Source organism: Podarcis bocagei, assembly GCF_964188305.1.
Source record: "Podarcis bocagei genome assembly, chromosome: 5".
Taxonomy (NCBI): Eukaryota; Metazoa; Chordata; class Lepidosauria; order Squamata; family Lacertidae; genus Podarcis; species Podarcis bocagei.
Window position 1 is genome coordinate 45,537,332 of NC_138129.1, and position 19,005 is coordinate 45,556,336.

A 19,005-nucleotide genomic window follows, 5' to 3' on the forward strand; every position below is an offset into this window, starting at 1 on the left:
TCTTCTCTGGTGGTGAGAGAGGTTGGGGTTGGAACACAAGCGAATAGTAAATAGCACAAGCGACGCTGACACAAAACCCCACACATACATTAAGTAGAATAGAAGCATTGCCACCCGACCCCGACCCTACTCATCATGCCCCCCACCTCTTTCCCCCTTTTCTTCCTAATGTAACCCTAAGGTCTCAACAAATGAAACTGATCTGTAGAAAATGTAACTTGAAAAGAGAGACATTGCACATACTTTTGCAAGCCAAGAATTATTTAATATACAAATATTTTTTTTTAAAAAAAACAAATAAATAAATTGTGTTAGTCTTTAAGTGAGTCTTTGTGAGTTTGCCTGAGTGTGGGCCACCCTCTTATTTTCTGCTCAGAGAAGCCATTTTAAAATGCCCCTCGGGGCCGGAAGTGACAGCTGCCCATAGCAATCAATGGAGGAATCCCGGGATCTCGCGCTGGCGGCGCTGCTCAGGGGCAAATGGCCGCGGCAAGTTGGGGCGTACTTTCCCTTGCTGAGGGAGTGCTTATTTCGTGTGAAGAAGCATCCCCCACCCTCAAAGGAAAACCCCCCTATGAATAGCTCTGCCTGTTCAGACTTCCGTGGCGATGCAGCCCCCTGTCCTCTCACTGCAGATCCGTGTTTCAAGCCGAGGCGGAGAAAAAACATGCCCCACAACAGCTCTGTGGTGTTGACGTTGGGGGCTTGACAACAACCCTGCGATGTAGGAATACTCTCTGTGTAGTTGGGTTGTGATGCTGGAGCGCATGGCAGCTACGCGACCCTGCAATATCATCGCAGGTTAGAGCTGGCGCTGAGACTGGTTTGGTTTTGCAGACCAAAATCCCACTCAATTCATACTATGGCTTATAGCTGTAGCGCTTATTATATTTTTTAATTTAAAAAAAATCCCGCCTTTCTTCCACCATGGGGGGTTTCCTTCTGGTCCCATTTCATCCAGGTACTGATCCAGACCCGGATCTCGGGCAGGATGGCTTCACAGATGACCATTGCTCCTCTCTGGACTATGCTTCTGCATTACCTGCTTGGAGCACCAGGTGGCTGGTTCTGGATGGGGCCTTTCTCAGCTCGGTTGCATCACTTCCTTTTGGCTTTCTTCTGTGAGAGCGTGGAAGGCGAGGCTGTTTCTTCGCCCCTGTTCCGGCAAGGAGGCTCCTGTGCAGACGCCCCGAAGACCATTCTCTGCACGCATTTAAAAGGGCAGGAGGGAAGCGCCTTGGAGCCGCGATCCATCTTTTCTTTTTCTTTTGCAAGGACTACCCCCCTGTCTCTCGCGGAGGCCGTCGGAAGCATGGGAGTCACCTGGTACGGCATTTTGACTCGGGTATTGATTCATTTGCAAAATGCTGCCGCAGAGTTTATAGCAGGTTGGTGGTGCTTGATGGGAGACGATCAGTAGCCGAAAAGACTTCGAAAAGAAGTTGGGGAAGGATAGGTTTTAGAACTGTAACGTGTGAACACGCGAACGGCGGGTTTTGTAGTAGAATTGGGTTACCGGCGCTTTAAAGACAAGGCGAGTCGAGATGCTCGTGAAGCAGCAGCAGGAGGAGGCAGGGTTGTTTAGATAGATGCAACTGCCGTTGAGAAGCCTTCAGCGGGGGGAGGGGGGTGTAAGTAGGTGACCTGGCTGTGTGAACGAATTGCGTGTCCCCGCAAACGGGGGGTTGTTGCAATAGCCGAGGCAGTTGCCTGATTATGAGAAAGGAGGAGATCGGTTTGTGACATTCAGGCTGAGAAGATGAAGGACGCAGAGAGTCAGGATCCTTGGGTGGATGCATTTGACATTAGAGGCTGGATGTAGGCAAGTATGTGCTTGCTGGTACCACCACATCTTCACCGCACCCCTGCCCTGGATTCAGTAATAATAATTAATACCCTGCCCATCTAGCTAGGCTGCCCCATTAGTAACACATCCTCTAAACCTAGGTGGAAACTCAAGGCAGGAGATAAAAAGGGAGAAGACAATGGACAATGAAGTCTACCAAAGGGTCATCTGGGATCTGGTCAATTATTGCTGTTGACTTACCTTTAGATATATAAATTACAGATTTTTAGTATTTTATTTCAAGTCCACCTTTCTTCCAAGGTGGCAAGTGCTGCTTGTTAAAATGGTAAACACAGTTCTCTTTCCCCATTTTATCCCCGTGAGAATCCAGAGAGTTCAGTATTACGGGCATAGCAATCCAAGCCTCCTTGAAGTTCTGGGGAAGGGCTGAGCTGGATCCGGAAACAGCCCCACTGCCATCACATGACAGAATTGAGCCTGACTGCTGTGCTAGCTCCAGGCTGACACAGCAAGTTGCCCCCTACTTTCCCCCACCAGCTTGAGGGGGACAGACACTGGTTGTGGTTTGGATTGCACTCTAATTAATTTAAAATAGCTAGCCTTTCCACACTAGTTTACAGGAGAATGATGTAAAAATATAGACAACAATAAAAAATATTTTTATACTACAATTAAAATATACATATTGAAGTAGCTAGTGCCACAACTGGGGGCTGCTGGGTTGTTGATTCATTGCAGGGCCTTCTCAGTGGCACCTCCCCACCTGTGAAATGCCCTCCCTCATTATTGACTTTTAGGAGGAATTTGAAAAGATTCCTCTTTATTGAGCTGATGGATGGCTGAAAGATACCGTTCCTGGAAATCCTGAAATCGTTAGCTGAGATCAGGCTATTGCTTTTAAACTATTTTTAGAATGCTTATAAACTAGAACGTTTTTGACTTTTTAAAATTAATTTTCATGACAGTGTTTTTATGATACTATTGCTGCACTGGGCTTCTTTTCATGTAAGGGCAGGACCACTGGAGAGTTACAGTGCCACATGTGGCTGTAGAGACCGATAGGGAGAGACATGTTTTACTGCAGGTGGGGCAGATGAAAGCATCTGGCTTTGCCAGGACACCATGGTGTTTCTTCTCTCTGTGTTCCTCCCAGTGGTACATAAACAAAAAACAAACCAAATGCAACACATCAGCCTCAAGAGCTAGTAAATATAAACAACAAGAGCATCCTTATGCTTCCTTATGCTATCTAAGATGAAAAACTCTTTCAAATAAAACAGTTTTACCTTGGGACCAACGTTAGTAAAAAAAGAGAGGTGTCAAGCAAATATTTCTTCCTCAGCCTGGGCATGCCCATGAGAAAGTCTTGTCTACGCTTCAAAGTTGGGGCTCTCAGATAGGACCATGGGTGATAATCTTAGTAAATGGGCAGATTTGAAACAAAGAAAAAACACTGTGTATCTTATTTCTCTTCTAACAACCTAGACCAGCCATACAACATTTTTAAAAGGGTAAAAATTGTGTCTATGCGAAATGTATGTTTCTTCACTAGTACACTATTACAAGTGTGTGTGCACGTCTACCAGCCTTGACAACCAGCTGAATAAATTATTGTCAATGTGTTTAGTTTTGCACCTCATTGCATGGCACATTCAAGGTGTGTAGGAAAACATCTTAAACAAGCAGATTTTGTCTGGTCTACCTCACTCTCAGTCTCATTCAAATGCTTTATACAGCCTTGCAAATAACATCATAAAAGTTATCAGGCCATAAATGTTTACTCACACACTTGCAGTACCTCAATTACTTGTGGCATATCAACACAGCCAGTGGGAGAACAGCAACTCTCTTCTGGTTTCCAGTCTGTCTTCCTAGTTGTAATCATTGCAAGTAACTATTAATAAGTCTATATTTGTAGTTACAAAATGCTCTTGGTTATAAAGCAGATTCCACACAGTATGAGAATTTTTGTGGCTTGAGTTAACACTCAACACTCTTCCATGTCAGTTTAGCCTATATACATAAGTCCCCATTTATTAATTATTTGGGTTTTTGGAAGTGGCTTGAGATAAAGTATGTGATATTCAACAAAAACCAGGTATGTCTCCAACGGTATTGAAACTTAGATGGTAAGCCTTTCGGGGCAGACAATTTTTTGTTTTTATTTACTTTTTTATCACTGCCCATGAAGCATCCCAAAGCAGTTAGCAATTAAAAATAGATATAATAACAACTTAAATTTGTTTTCACTACAGTCTACTTTGCAAAGGGGTCATATGCACTGGTAGTGCTATGTTAATATTGGCAATAAAGATGTTACAAACATGGGCTTCCTTGGGTAGCATATAAAGAACTAAAGTACATAGTGGCTGTGATTCTGATCAATGAAGTTTTGGAGCCTTTTTGTTGTTGAAATCCTTTCTCCTGTATTAGTGTTTCCCAGATGCCAGTGACGGAGGGGAAGAGTGTCCAGCAAACAGTTGAAATTTTAACAAGAAAGCTTGAGCTGCTTGGAGCAGAGAAACACGGGACCTTTTGTGTAGACTGCGAAACGTACCACACTGCACCCTCCACAATGGGCAATCAAGGTAAGCATTTAATTTTCTACAATTTAAATCTACAGCAGGTCAAACTGCTACTGTTCATTCTTTTTATTTACCAAAAAAGGATTTGAGTCCTTAACATGGGTGTACCCATTTTAGTGTTTATGCAAGTAGCAACAACCCATCCTCAAGAATCTCCCTATTTCCTCCCCAAGGATGGAAAAACTTAATTAATTCTCCTCTCACAAACCATGTTGCTGGTACAGTGGCCTTAACTGCATTTCCCTAAATAAATACATAAATCTAACACATCCAGAGGCTGGCTAACAGTCCTGGACTACACTGCAGGGGTGTCATACATTACTCTCCCCACCCACCCACCACCCCGCAAAAAGAAAAAAAAGTACGGCAGCACAGGAGTACTTTGCAAGGCGTTAACTCATGCTTTCTCAAACACAGTATCTAGCCCCTGTAACATCAATATACTAATGATTGATTTTATTTGTATTTGTATTAGCAGGGTATTTAAAATATATATATATATATACACATACTCAGAAAAATATCAGTTTTGGCATTAAACTGAACCTGAGTCAGAAAGAACATGAAGTCCTGTCTTTGCTGCTAACTTTTGGAACCATCAGTTCTCTACTAAGGAATATGAGACATCACTTCCATATGAACCACTCTCTTCTCCATTGTAGGAATTTAGAGAGAAAAATTTAAAGCGGCCAAGGAAGTCTCTGGACAATGAATGAAGGACTTCCTGGGTAATTTTGAAATCGTTTGGGGGTCTTCTCTTCAAGTTGTATGAATCTAAATTTCTCTCTAGCACTCAGCGATCAGAGTGGGTTCATATCTCACAAAGCAATGGTTTTGAATGGCACCTGTACATCTTTGTTCTAAAAGGGATTGAGACTTACTTAAAAAATCTAAAATCTCAGAGTATACCCACCCTCCACTGGCTTTGGGCTGGTATAGATGTACCACTTTGCGCACACACACCCTTTTCAGCGTCCTTGCTTGTTCCATTGACTGCAGCGGAAACAAACTTCAGTGGACCTTTGTATCATTAGTCAGGATCCAACCCACTAGCATCAAGCACTTTTAGCATCATCAGATAAACCCTGCAAGTAAGTCTTTGAAAGAAACTTTTACACAAAAACTTGTTGACAAATGAACATTTCAACAATGTTTGTGTCTTCCAAATGACACTTGATTGATTCAAGGTTCCATTCATCTAAGCAAAACATATTTTACAAGCTATGTGATGCTTGTTAGACCTGAATTAAATTCATCTGGAAGATAATTAGCAGAGCTGAGGTTTTACAGAGCCAGATTTCCTGAAGGAACTTGGAAACGTTCAGTGTATTCCTCATCACCGTGGAATATGGCTCCGGGAGTTTGCCGTTCTGGATTGCCAGCAAATGTTCATTGCCACTTTTCTCATAAGTTAATTATTTTCCCCTCTAGATGTCAGCAGTGTGCTTGGGCACCCATCCTTTTGCCTCAGGTTCATAAACATGGCTGGATCTATGATTGCTAGCATGGAGATACATATATTTCTGCAGTTCCTCAGTAGGGCTTGAATCAATGCCCTACTCCTGGCTTTCACTAAGCACATTAAAACTGTGGAGGAAAAACAGCAAAACACCACTAGAGCTGTACTGTAAGCATATCTGGGAGTAAGCCCTATTAAACCCAGTGACAGTGAGCATCTGAATTAAAAATAGATCGGATTAGGCTGCCTGTATTACTACTAGTTTAATCTGGAGAGAAACCCTGCAGTGATTTTTTAAAGAGGTATTTCTAAAGCCTCATTTAGATTAGTTATAAAGATGCATCTTATTTGGAATCCTAAAACAGTTGCAGCACAGGGGACAGTTACATCAGTTGCTAACACATCATTGTTCTTGTCTTTAAAAAAACAACCCCAGACCAATTTACATTACAGACATTAAAATCAGGTATAAAAACAGAAGTCTAAAATCACATCCATTCCAAACATATATAAAAGACAGGTCTATTACAACCCACACCACTGAAAACTGGAAAGAAATAGGCCACAAATATAACCCAAATCCTGCAAATTGTGGACCAAAAGCATCGTTTTTGCCTGGTACAATTCCCACTGGTACAGTAGGACCAACGTTTGCTATTACCAAATTGATCCATTGATCAGATCAGCTTAATCCCTTCATTTTAAGGGGGATTGGCAAACTTTCTCTGGAGCGTAACAGAGATGCAGATCTTAGTGCTAATGTCTACTTGGGCATGGCTACAATGCAGGGCTGGCTAGCCTGTGGGCTGGATTCAGCCTAGCAAGCCGCAGGAAGTGGCTTCCCAGCCCCTACAACTTGGTCTTTGTCTCCAAGCAGAGTTGGGGAGACAAAACATTCTATGTGCTCCTTAGAGGTGACGTTGAGGGCAGCATTTTCCCCACCCCTCCCACTCCCGTGGTAGGGGAAGGATTGGAAGCACTGTATGTATTTTGTTCCTTACTGAAGTACCTCTGAGTTCTAAAAGGCAGCATTTTCCCCTGCTGTCCCTGACCTACCAGAGGTGGACAGGGAAGAGTGAGCTCTCCTGGTGCAGGACTTCTTCCTGTCCTCCTGCCCTAGGCCTAGGGCTGCCATACGTCTGGATCTTCCCTGGGTTTGTCCAAAAAAAGTTCAACAACTTTCGGGGTGTCCTGGTTTTAACTTTTTGAAATGTGGCAACTCTATCCTGTCCCCAACCCTCTGGAGCTGACTTTGAAGGTGCATGAGGAGCCAGAGATCATGGAGGAGGAGACCAGAGAGGGAGAGGAAGCTCTATTGTGTGTGCAGAAGTCCATTGTGCCAATAGAGCTGCAACACTGGATACAATCCCATGTCTTGTGTTCATTGTGCTCTGTATAGTACTGTGCCACAATAGATTAATTAGGCTTCTGAAGATTTTTGCAGTGACTGTTGTAGTTCAAATTATAGTCGAACCCCTTTTCTCTCCATCTTGCCAAAGAATGTTGTTGAGTGTACTTTTGTAAGGAGGTTAAGCGGATGTGTATCTGAAGTATATACTCTAGAAAGAACAAATCCTCATTTATCTCAAGATCGTGGTTCTTAAGTAAAATAACATTGATTGTGTTTTGCTAGCCTGGAAAAGCCATTCAGCGACCTGCGCGACGTAGAGATTCTGTAACAGCCCCAGTGGTTGTCAAGCAGCAAAGAGACAAAGGAGAATGTAACAGATGTTTCATTTTAAAGCATCTTAAGAGGGAAGGAATAACAACCTTGAAGTGAAAGTAATGCTGCTCTTGTTTCAGGGCAGGCTGCCAAGCTGATGTATGTGATGCACAATTCCGAATATCCCCTCAGCTGCTTCGCTCTCTTTGAAAATGGTCCTTGCCTCATAGCGGATGCCAACTTTGACGTGCTTATGGTGAAGCTGAAAGGCTTCTTTCAGAATGCCAAAGGGAACAAGATAGAGAGCCGGGGAACCCGGTACCAATACTGCGATTTCTTGGTGAAGATTGGCACTGTTACCATGGGGCCCAGCGCCCGTGGTATATCAGTGGAGGTAAGGATGCTCCTCAAACAGGGGGGAAGTCAGCATATGAAGTAATATACCGTATTTTTCGCTCTATAGGACGCACTTTTCCCCCTCCAAAAATGAAGGGGAAATGTGTGTGCGTCCTATGGAGCAAATGCAGGCTTCAGGAAGCTATCCGCAAGCCTTGGGAGCTTGGCGGGAGTGCTCGCCGGGCTCCCAAGGCTTGCGGATAGCAGCCTCCAAACCCAACCTGGTTTGGAGGCTGGCGGTGGGGAAAGCAGCACTTCTCCCCACCGCCAGCCCCACAAGCTCGGGGGACAGCGGGGAGGTGGAGTGCCACCTTCCCACTGTTCCCCGACCTGGTTTGGAGGGTGGCGATGTGGAGAAGCGCTGCTTTCCTCACCGCCAGCCCCACAAGCTGTGGGGACAGCGGGAAGGCGGCGCTCCTCCTCCGCTGTTCCCCGACCTGGTCTTTGGGGCTGGCAGTGGGGGAAAGCAGCACTCCCCCTCCCCGCCAGCCCCAAAGAGCAGGTCAAAAGGAACCCAAAGCCTCCAGAGCCCAGCGGGAGTTCCGAAGGCTTCGGGTGAACGCACCTTGAACGCACAGAACACACCTTGGCTTAGAGGATCCGGTGCATCCTATGGTCCAGTGCGTCCAATAGAGTGAAAAATACACAGCTCCAGCTCAGTACAGGTATAGCTAACAGTTTACTGAATCAGGAAACATATCTAATAAGTATCTAGGAGGTGAGACGGTCTTTTTGGGCCTTTGGTGGTGTGGACTGCATGCTAACTGGGGCTCTTGGGAGCTGGAGTCAAACAACATCTGGTGTGCCACAGGTTCCCCAGGCCTTCCATAGGACATAACAGTTCCTGGCTTCTCCCCTCAGAGCATGCAGCTGGGTGTGCACACAGGCAGGGCACCAGGGTGGTCCAGGGTTCATTATACCTACACAGACCCTTCCCATATCCCTGTCCAGACCCCCACCCCACTTTGGTTAAGTGGTTGTATCTCAAAAAGGGAATTGCTATGTTGTACTCATTTTTTTCTCCACACATGCTGAGAAGCCTGTCTTTCCCTTCATGATCTTTTATCTCTATGCAAAGCCGTGACTATTTCAACCTGAGGGTTCACATGATGGTTGATTTGCTTGGCACACAGGCTTTAAAAGAAGTGATCCCGTTACAGTGAGCTTACTAAGCACCATTTGTAGCACATTAGCTGTGTAACTGTTCTCCATAGAGTGCTTTGTAGGCTTTGTATAACATGAGCTTTTTAGGGGGCGAATATATGCCTAGTTCATGAAAAATGAATGGATGGATGGATGGGCAATTCTTAGCGGAGCAGATTCAGACAGCTGACAGCTCAAGGTCACTGAGCTGTTTCAGTTGAGGGAAAGCCTGGTGTCAGTGGGGTGACATCCTTGGGCAGTTGTCAGTTCCCGAGCAGAGTCCACTGCTGCTTTTCCTCAAGACGTTTTAAAAAGCTAATGCATACCAGTGCTATCTTGGAGTTTATGGCAGTGCCCCAGAAGTTGAGTGGTCTTGGAGCAGTGTAATGGTGTGTGTGTGTGTGTGTGTTGGTGGCTGTTTTTACACTGCTAGATTCAGACTTTGCCATTTCTATCTCTGATGCCATTAGGGGCTATCACTGGGGCAAATGGAGCAAGGTGCCATCAATATGCTGGTGACGCTCAGCTCTCGTTGTCCATAGCATTAAAAGCAAGAGGCAGTGAAGATCCTGGGCCAGTGTCTGGATGCAATGGTGGGCTGAATGAGAGGGCATAAGGTGAGCCTGAATCCTGGCAAGAAAGAGGCTCTGTGGGCGAGTGGTTTTTGTGTTTGAGAAGCTGGTCCATTGCCTACTACAGATGGGGTTGCGCTCCCTCTGAAGGAAAAAAGCAATCCTGCACTGGGTCATCTTGGTAACTTCAAGGCTGCCCTACCTGAATATACTCTACATGGAGTTTCCCTTCTGCTTGGTCCAGAAACTGCCATTAACGCAGAATGCTACAACAGAATTGTTGACAGGAGAGTCTCTTGGCATATTACACCTGTGCTCAAAGTGTAATCCATTTGTTAGAATGGAGGTTGTGTTACTAATTGAACTTTGGCTCGGCAATCCAGACACTTAGGTCTTTTAATTTGAACAATTTTTAAAAAGTATTTTCAAAGACCTAATGTTTACAGATGAAACCTTTTCCTGTGAACAGGTTGTGCTGTCTTTGGTTCTGAACTAATCAAAATGCATTTGAGAGGGTGCGATTCACAAATTAAATTTGAGTTGTTTATGCCGATTTATGGGCATGGTTTTGATTTTTAAACAAGGCTAGTCCAATGCCTATGGAGAACTGAATGGGTAGTGGTTAGCAAGCTCTGAACATAGACCTACATGCACAAACCTACACAAAGCTTTTCTTTTGGATTTGTAGCGTTAAACCTTTGTTGTGCAATGAATGCCAATTAAAACAAATGACAAGGTGGCCTTGATGATCTCAGCCAAAGGCATGATCCAGTGATCAGAACTAAAGGCATATGCTGGAAAAGCTGAGACTTTCATTTTGCTACCTAGTACTTATTTGCTGTGTCACTTTGTCAATTACCTAGGCATTGTAGCTATACTGTATAAATATTACTTCCACCTCTGGGTTCAGTAATTGTCTCTAATCAGCTGAGAGCTGTGTCTTCATCTGCTGAGGATGAACAGTAAAATCCTTGAGGGAGGTAACTTGACTGACAATTCCTCCGCTTTGGAACCGTTTCTCCCCACCCCCGAGAGGTTTGCCAAAGCCTGGATTTGATCAGAATCCAGAATTAATACAACATTTGTGACATGAGCAAACGTTTTGTGACTTTGGCTAATTTTAGTCTTACGCTTATTTATAATAAAAAAAATTTGCTATGAGTCAGAAAGAAGGGGGTTACTTTATAATATTCACACTTCCAGTATTCTGGACTCCACCCCAAAAAGGCACTGAATTTGCCCTTGCTTTTGGCATTTATTCTAATCTTGCAGTGATAAGCCCATGCAAGCTTAAGGGTTGTAGCCACTGCTGCATGACCAGAGTTCTGTTTGCACAGTGGGAGTTCCCTTTCCTCACACTATGCGATTCCAAAATCTATTCTGGAGCGCCCCGCAACTATATGGAGCAGATTTTGAGGGTACATGGGGGTGGGGGCTGCAACGGAGAGGAAATTTCCATAGCACAAATGAAAATCTGCTGCTTGAACGAAACAGCAATGTTTGATACAACCCTAAATAGAGCTAGAGCTCGAGAGTGTCTGCTTGAAAGTTTTCAAGTGCCTCAGGATTTTCACGATCTCCTTTTTAACCCCCAGCAATCTTTCTTGCAAAGAACGGGTGAGCCTCTCCACTGCTACTAAACATTATGCTTTTTGAGAGGTTGGGATGGAATCGTAAATGCCCGCGGGAGAGTTCTTGTTGGCTGCTGGCTGCTTCAGAGCTTTTGTTTCTGTTGCCAGGTGGAATACTGTCCGTGTGTGGTAGCCAACGACTGCTGGAGCCTGTTAATGGAGTTCATGCAAAGCTTCATGGGAAGCCACGCTCCCGGAATCCCTTCTGTGTTTGGCAATAAGCACGACAGCATCTACAGCTCGGCCGACACAATGGTCCAGTACATGGAACTCTTCAACAAGATTCGCAAGCAGCAGCAGGTGCCTGTCGCAGGAATCAGATGAGGAAAGCTTCGTAAGGCCTTCTTTCACGGGAGCAATCAGTTTGCTGAATAGTCGGTTGAAATTGCAGTTCCATCCCAGTAGTCCAGATCGCAATTGTTTCCCATTAAATCAATGCAGTCTTTCTCCCTAAGAGAGGTAGAATTAATTCTGTCTCATTTCAAACCTCCAGGGGTATGCCTCTCTTATAATAATGGCATACTTTGCCTTAGACTGCTATCTCAGAGATCTGCCTCCCGCTCTTGAAGCAAGATTCCTGCCCCTGAGTGGAAACTAGAGGAAAACAATCATCTTGAAGGAGCACAGGTTGAGATTGCATATAAATAGGAGAATGGGCTTTGGGGGTCCTTGATTTCCTTGACTGGCTACGAGTGAACATGAAATTTCTATGAGAGTGAAAATATGTTAATATGGCTTTTATTAAAGGAACTTTAATTTTGCATATTAATGTTGTAGATGTTATCTGTTTTATAGATTTTATCCAATAATTTGTGGGAGATTTATATTTTGGGTTGAAATGTAATATCTTGTTGAAGCAAGCAAGATAAATTATCTGTTGGCCTATCTGTGTTTAAGTTATTGACATCTCACTATCTTCAAAAAGCATTTGAGAAGAATAAAATGTTTGGGCTTTAGGTTCATTTCACTGAAGTCTTAGGGCTTAATTTCTCTGCCTTCATGACTAATGTTTTCTGCTGGAACAGATAAAAGCCCTGACAGTGCAAAACTTGTACAGAGCAAGATTTCAGTCAAAATCACTAAGGCATCATTATCTTTTGAAGATGATATAAAAAAATGCATAACCTTTTCACCTTATTGTATTTGTTTGTGTTTTAAAACTTGTTATGTTTTGTTACTTCTACAGTTTGTTGTGTTTACTGCATTTAAAGCTTCCCAAATTGAAAAAAACAAACACAAAACTAATCTAGGACCCTCTCTTCTTTATTAACGGAGTCCAAATCTTGATAAAGAATTTGGACTGGCTGTGTAGACCTCCCCCCCCCCCAGCCTTACAATTGCCTCCCCCTTCACCCTGACCTATTTGTGTATGAGCCTGGTATTGTGCTATTCCGTGTAGTAGCAACAGGCTGTAGGCTTCAGCCCCAGGATCCTTGTAATAGTGTGCAGGTAAGGAAACTCTGTACCTGTGTTCCAGTAATGGAAATTTGTGCCACCATTGTGCTGAGATAGCAATACATTTGGTACTGTTGAAACCACTACACAGCGTATAACTATTGTGCATGACAGTTGAGGAGGGAGGAGAAGGCAGAGGTAGGAGTTATTTGTGGCAAATAAGTGGTTATCATAAGGACTATGGAAGCATTTCTGCCCATTAACATTGACATGCTTGCCCTGAAATGTATTGAAGGGGAAGCGGAGTATTTGGGGGGGGGAGGATATTTTGCTTTAATTTTTGTAGGGTGCATAGAGCCAGTCAGAGTACCAACCACTCTTGGTGATCCAAAACACATTTTGATGAAAAAGGGATGTGCCTTGTGTGAGTGCAGGCAGTTTTGGTTCACAGATCACACTAAGCCCAAACATGGCTTAGTGCAAATATGTAGGCTCCCAGAGAGGAGGTGACAGCCACTTTGCCTTAGCTTAGTGTGGCATGGAAGTAAAAAAGACCTGAGGAGGAGCCCAGTCTGTTTTCTGTACCTGGGGTCATGGTTTAGCTCTCTGCCCAACTAGCTACAATCTGTAAACCTAGAACAAACCTTGGATAGAGCTGTTGATTAGTGAGGAGAATGCTTTACTACAAGCTTGAGTTCAGATGATGCAGTAAGTCAAACCTTGGTCTAACTCGGTGCAGCTTGAGAGTAAAAGAGACTGGGGAGGAGAAAAACAGCTATGAGGTCCGAAGAAGAAGAAGAAGAAGAAGAAGAAGAAGAAGAAGAAGAAGAAGAAGAAGAAGAAGAAGAAGAAGAATTTATTATTTATACCCCTCCCATCTGGCTGGGTTTCCCCAGCCACTCTGGGAGGCTCCCAACAGAATATTAAAAACATGATAAAGCATCAAACATTAAAAACTTCCCTAAATAAGCCATACATTCCCTGATAAGCCATATTTTTGCTTAGTATGACATGCAAATCAGGCTGCTGTGTGCATAATGTGGCATATGGCACAGCGGGGGGCGGGGGGGGGAGAGAGAGATAAAGAAGTCCAGAATGTGGTTTGCCATAGTGATTCCTTGTTTTTCAATACAGCACTGGAAAAATCAAACACTTCTCTTTCCTTCGCCCCAACTTAACTGAGTGAAGAGTGCATGGTAGCAACTGCTTTTCATTTCTGCCCATATATGGATTCTGCTGCAAGTTCAAAATGTAAACTCTGAAAATGTAGTGCCTTTACTGCATGTGAGGCAGAATGTTTAATTTACAGGATTGGAAGGGGACTTTTTTGGAGAGTCAGAGGGGGAAATTCTGTATTCCTGCTCTGAACAAAATGCAAATAGTACTTTTTGGATCCAGGTGCATTGAATTGTATGTTAAACTTTCTCCCAACTTACGTGCAGATTGATCATTTAAAAGAAAGCTATTGGTAATCAGAATTTGCATTTGGGCAAAGTTGTAAAAACTATATAACACATCTACTGCATTCTGCAAAAAGCAAGTTATAAGTTTGACTGGAGAATATTTACTTTGACTTGCAGCACTAATTATATTTGATCCATTGACCTCCAGCTGCTAGAAAACATTAGAACTATACAAATAATAAGGAAATACAATGATCACTGTTATTCACTGCCTACAAAGAAATTCTGCCAAAGCTATTAATTACATATGATTTTTATTGGTAGGCAATCATTTCTTAAGCCTGCATATCTAAACATTAAGGCACTTAGAAAAGCTTCTTGGTATTTTCAATCCAATCCATTGGCTATGAGCCCAGAAAGATCTGACAAGTTGATTCATAACATGTGTGGAAAATGGTTTGTACTGCAAGTAAATTTAACATATTAATAACCAAATTGAACCTGATCTATGAACTATACTTCATTTGACTTTAATAAGTTTTGATTCCTGTGCTTACTGATTAACTGCAGTGGGTAAGTGTTCAAGGCTCAGACCTTTGGCTTGTTGATGTTGTGCCTTTTAAAGGAATTAACATAAGCCTCTGTTCTAAAATGTGTTTGCGTGGTGAGGGGGGGAGGAGAAACATTAGCTTCTGTGAGATGGTCTTGGGCGATGTATTGATATATCGCCCAGGACCAGTATGAGGAGTTGGTTTCACTCAGTGGTATATCGCCGCTTCTGAATCCCCAGCGCAACTTCATCCAGGGGGTGCTGCTAGCAGAGGGACTCAGAAGAGCGGTGGTTTCACCAGCAATATACCGCTGAGTGAAAAAGACATCGCAGTCTGCCCTCATACGGGGCAGAGGGAGAGCCAAGCTGCATTTAACGGAGCCCCCAGTCCGGCGCTGGCTTGCCAAAGCCAGCAGTGGGGTGAGGGCTCTGTGAAACTGTCCCCCCATCAGAGCAACCACGACGCTTCAACAGCATCGTATTGCTCAGCTGGGGGGGGGGCTTTTTCTACACAACAGCTGCGCGAAGCCTGATGCTACTGTGGCGTCGCATCGCTCAGATGAGGGGTGGAAGAAGCCTCCCCCCACCCCATCTGAGCAATCTGATGCTGTTGAGGCATCAGGGCTCGCTCAGTTGGGGGGAGGGAGAGCCCCCCCCAGCTGAGTAGCGGCCTGGGCCAGCTGCATTGGCCCTAGCCTGCGAGGCACTGGGGTGAAAGGGCCCCAGCTCTGGTGGCGAAAGGTGCGGCACTTTCACCCTGCGTCTACCTGGCTGGGGCCAACGCAGCTTGTTTCAACATCGTGGTATAGCGCCAAACCGCAATGTGGCTGGTGACACATCACGATGTTTAACATCTAACACCGCCCAGCAGTACTATAAGTGTTATGAATAAGCCAGAATGTGTAGGATTGGGACCTTACTTGTCAAAAATCAAGCCTTCTCACCAAGCTGGTTTTTGTAAATAAACACCAAGGGACGCATTCAGCTACATCAGAGTTTGGAAGTGTCTGAAGAAAGCAGATTTATATACCCACATGTATTTATTTAAAAGCATTTCTAAACCACTTCATGTTTTTAAAATCTCGTTAAGTGGATACTGTGAGGGAATATGATAGCGAATCTTCAAATACCTGAAGGGCTGTCACATAGGAAAGGGTCAAGGTGTGGTCTCTGCTATGCTAGAACACAGCACAATATCTAATGGGACTTCAGCTAGAGGAGGATGGCTTACCTAAGTGCTTTTCTACTCTTAAGATTCTGCCTGTACCAGACTTCTAGCCATATTTAAATGAATGCTTAAATAAATAAGCAAGCTTTTTATAAGAAATATAACAAACTTGCAGACCATCCAAGTGTCCCTGTCTTCCAGGGACAGTCTTAGATTTGATCCAAGGTCCCTATTTTCACTGGAAAAATGTTGGAGGATATGGAGTTATCCAATACCTGAGCCATCTGAAGGCAGTCCTGCATAGGAAAGGTTTTTTTTTAATGTTTAATGTTTTATTATGTTTTTATATATATTGGAAGCCACCCAGAGTGGCAGGGTATAAATAAAATTATGATGATGATGATGATGATGATGGAATGGGCTGTTGCTATTTTCACTGGAGAAACGTTGGAAGGTATGAAATTGCCAGATGATCTTTGTGAGGCTATATAATCAACACAGGATAAGAGAAACTGTATTTTATTCAAGGCCTTGACCCGAGTTGGTAACCAAGTTTACAGCTAGCATTATTTTGGTAGATTTCAGGCAAGGGTTACTAATTAATGTTCATATCCAAGCAGCTAATGTCTCAATACTTTCCGCTTGAGAAGTATAATGAGATGTGTGGAACTGGCCTCCATTTTTCAGATATAGCACCGACTGTCCTTGCTCATTTGAAAAATCTGTTACTGTCAGGTACACTGAAGGAAGCCCTCAGTGTAGAGATATTCTGGTAAAACTTCTCACATACTTCAAGGCCCTAGGAAAAGCCATTTAACTGCCACTAAACTGTCACAACTCATAAATTACATCCTCTCAGCCCTTCCCCTTGGATAAAACATTATGCAAATAAGTCTGCGGGTTTCTTAAGTTTGTTTGTTTTGCCTGTGACCACATACAGTAGTAAAATTTGCTTTATTTAAAATATTGATAACGTTCTCCCAAATGGTATAAATGCAAAATTATGTCACTAAATTGTATTTTAAAAATACAAAATAAGCAGCATTACTTTAAAATCATCCGTTACAGTTTTTCAGCAGCATGTCTAATGAAAACATGCAAATAAAAAGACACTTGAGAGGTTTCTTAAAGCCTTTTTGAATGTTCTGCATATAACTGGATTTTCTTGCCTTCGTCCTTTGATGGCACTGCATCGAACTAAGCGCTGGTGGGTTCTGCAAGCATTCCTTTACCATAAGGGAAGATGCTACTATTGAATAAGTCTGAGGGGGATATTTGAAAGCAATTGGCACATAGAGCATTCTAGAATTGGAAGAAAACATGGGACAGCTACTCTCAACTGTTCACTGCAAAAACAGGCTGCAGGTCTCCCCCACCCTCAATTCAGTCCTCAGTAGGGGGGCTGGTTCTAATTTAGAGACCTACACTTAGTCTTGCCACATTTCTATTTCAAAATTACCAGACCCTGGGTTAGAACTTTGATATGGGGGAGAAAGAGAGCTGGACTGTTCCCAAAGTGGAGCCACCACAAAGCATGCCATGGCATGATGGAAGCTGGCAGGTCAGTGATAGAAACTGACCGATTGTGGATAAAGCTTAGTGAGGGTCTAAATCAAAACCCTTTGTTGGGCCAGAACAGCAAAGCAATGGTGTTTGTGTGTGTATGAGAGAGTGTTTAATGTGACAAGTGAAATAGCCTACTGCAGGCAACTATAATTAGCCAAATCATAGTAGGGGAAAACTACCCCAGATCAGATCACTTCTGTGCATCCTTTTGCATATTGTGTATTGCACACTATATGAATCTTTGTGTGAACAAACACTTAGATGAGCTATCGGCTTTGGGTGCGAGGAGAGAGTTCGGCTGCCTTACAGAAATAGAGGCAGATGCTAGAATCAGCTTTTGTAATGTAATTAAAATTAACCCCCCCCCAAAAAAACCACACCCTTCCCCGATGCTTTTTTAAAAATGAACGGGCTAGAAAGGCTGCCTGCTCTTCATCTCCTGTTATAGAAACAGAAACTAAATCATGCCGCCTCGTGTACAATGGTGACTGAATAAAATAAAAAAATCCCTTAAATTTCCACAAAGGACTTGCGCTTCCCTGAAATCTCCGGCAGTCGGTCCCCCCCCCCCCACTTCCCCGCCTTCCTGTCCATAATTTTGGTCGTTGCCGTGGCAGCCGAGAATAAGGGGCGGGGCCAGGCCTGAAGAAGGCGACGAAACTCCGCCCTTCGCCTCCAGTCTACAAGTACCCATTGAGAAGGGGGACGAGGCCCCAGGAATGCGTCCACCTTGCCGGGCCAGTCATTCTTAGATCTTTGGGCGTGAGGGCGAAATCCACCGCCCCTAGAAATGTTAGAGTCGCAGATGATCGCCGTCCTTCTTGCCATTGCCGATCAAGGATTGAACTGGCTTTCCCACTCTTAACTGCCAATACAAATCGTTAGGTTTTTCACAAAGACCGCAGAGGTTCTTCTTCCACCTCCTTTCGCTCCGTCGTCCCTTTTAGAACCAGGCGACTTCTTTGCTCTCTCTCTCAGCCTTTGGAGTTTAGTCAGAGTGACAAGAGAGGCTGGGCTGGCATGCTTTCTTCCCTCAAGTGTTTTTTTGGAGGGACCAGCTTATTCGCTTGTTGTTATGCTACATTAAACATTTCCACTACTGCTCCAGAGCTCAGAAGGTTTGTATCCGGCTTTTTTTTTTAAAAAAAGTTTTAAAAATGCATAGCGTGTTTAAAAAACAAAACATGTAAACAGCAGGCCCAGTAAACACAAGTCAGAAAGTGCACCCTAAAACTTTGCAGGTTACAGGGTGCATTTCTTGCTGGGCAACTTGAAAACAACAGTAACTGCCTGGGAGTTGGAATATGCAAACACACACACACACACACCCCTTTGGAGCAGGGGCAGGCCTTTAAAAGTTAGGTTTCTTATGGCTCCTAATAAACTGCTACCAAGGATCTGAAAAATGCTCAGTAAAATCCACAGTGCGCTTACAAACATGCTCAAAATCAAAGAGGTACTTACCAATCCTACCATTTCTGGTTATGGAACATTTATCTGATTCTTATTGGTTTGTGATTCCATGCACATATTATATGTCTTCTGTTAAAGAATTTTGATATAGTACAGTATAGTGTTATAAAAATATTGTCAGTATATTATTAGCCGACGTGTAGCTTGTCGTTCAAAATCAAAGAGGTGACTGACAATGCCCTGACTTGGTTAGC

The 19,005-nt window shown here is 43.6% G+C and overlaps 1 protein-coding gene across 4 annotated transcripts; it reads left to right on the forward strand.

The window, feature by feature from the left end:
- Positions 1–467: 467 nt before the first annotated feature.
- Positions 468–16,174, forward strand: MED20 (mediator complex subunit 20). Of its 4 annotated transcripts, none has more exons than XM_081195881.1 (4): positions 468–1,326; positions 4,241–4,395; positions 7,655–7,949; positions 8,544–8,959. In XM_081195881.1, exons 1-4 carry the CDS (start codon positions 992–994, stop codon positions 8,623–8,625), a joined length of 867 nt encoding a protein of 288 aa, XP_081052007.1. In that variant the 5' UTR covers positions 468–991; the 3' UTR covers positions 8,626–8,959. The 4 variants fall into 4 exon arrangements, with proteins under 4 accessions (XP_081052007.1, XP_081052006.1, XP_081052008.1 ...); XM_081195880.1 differs by lacking the exon at positions 8,544–8,959 and adding an exon at positions 11,365–16,174 and having other exon boundaries at positions 909–1,326; positions 7,655–7,908; XM_081195882.1 differs by lacking the exons at positions 468–1,326; positions 8,544–8,959 and adding exons at positions 1,354–1,822; positions 11,365–16,174 and having other exon boundaries at positions 7,655–7,908.
- Positions 16,175–19,005: the final 2,831 nt, after the last annotated feature.

What these genes read in the sequence shown, in the direction of transcription:
- MED20 (XM_081195880.1), top strand. Translation starts at nt 992, where the DNA reads ATGGCTTCACAGATGACCATTGCTCCTCTCTGGACTATGCTTCTGCAT. An exon ending in GGAAGCATGGGAGTCACCTG is followed by an intron (nt 1,327 to 4,240) that starts GTACGGCATTTT and finishes CTCCTGTATTAG; the next exon opens with TGTTTCCCAGATGCCAGTGA. An exon ending in CCCGTGGTATATCAGTGGAG is followed by an intron (nt 7,909 to 11,364) that starts GTAAGGATGCTC and finishes TTCTGTTGCCAG; the next exon opens with GTGGAATACTGTCCGTGTGT.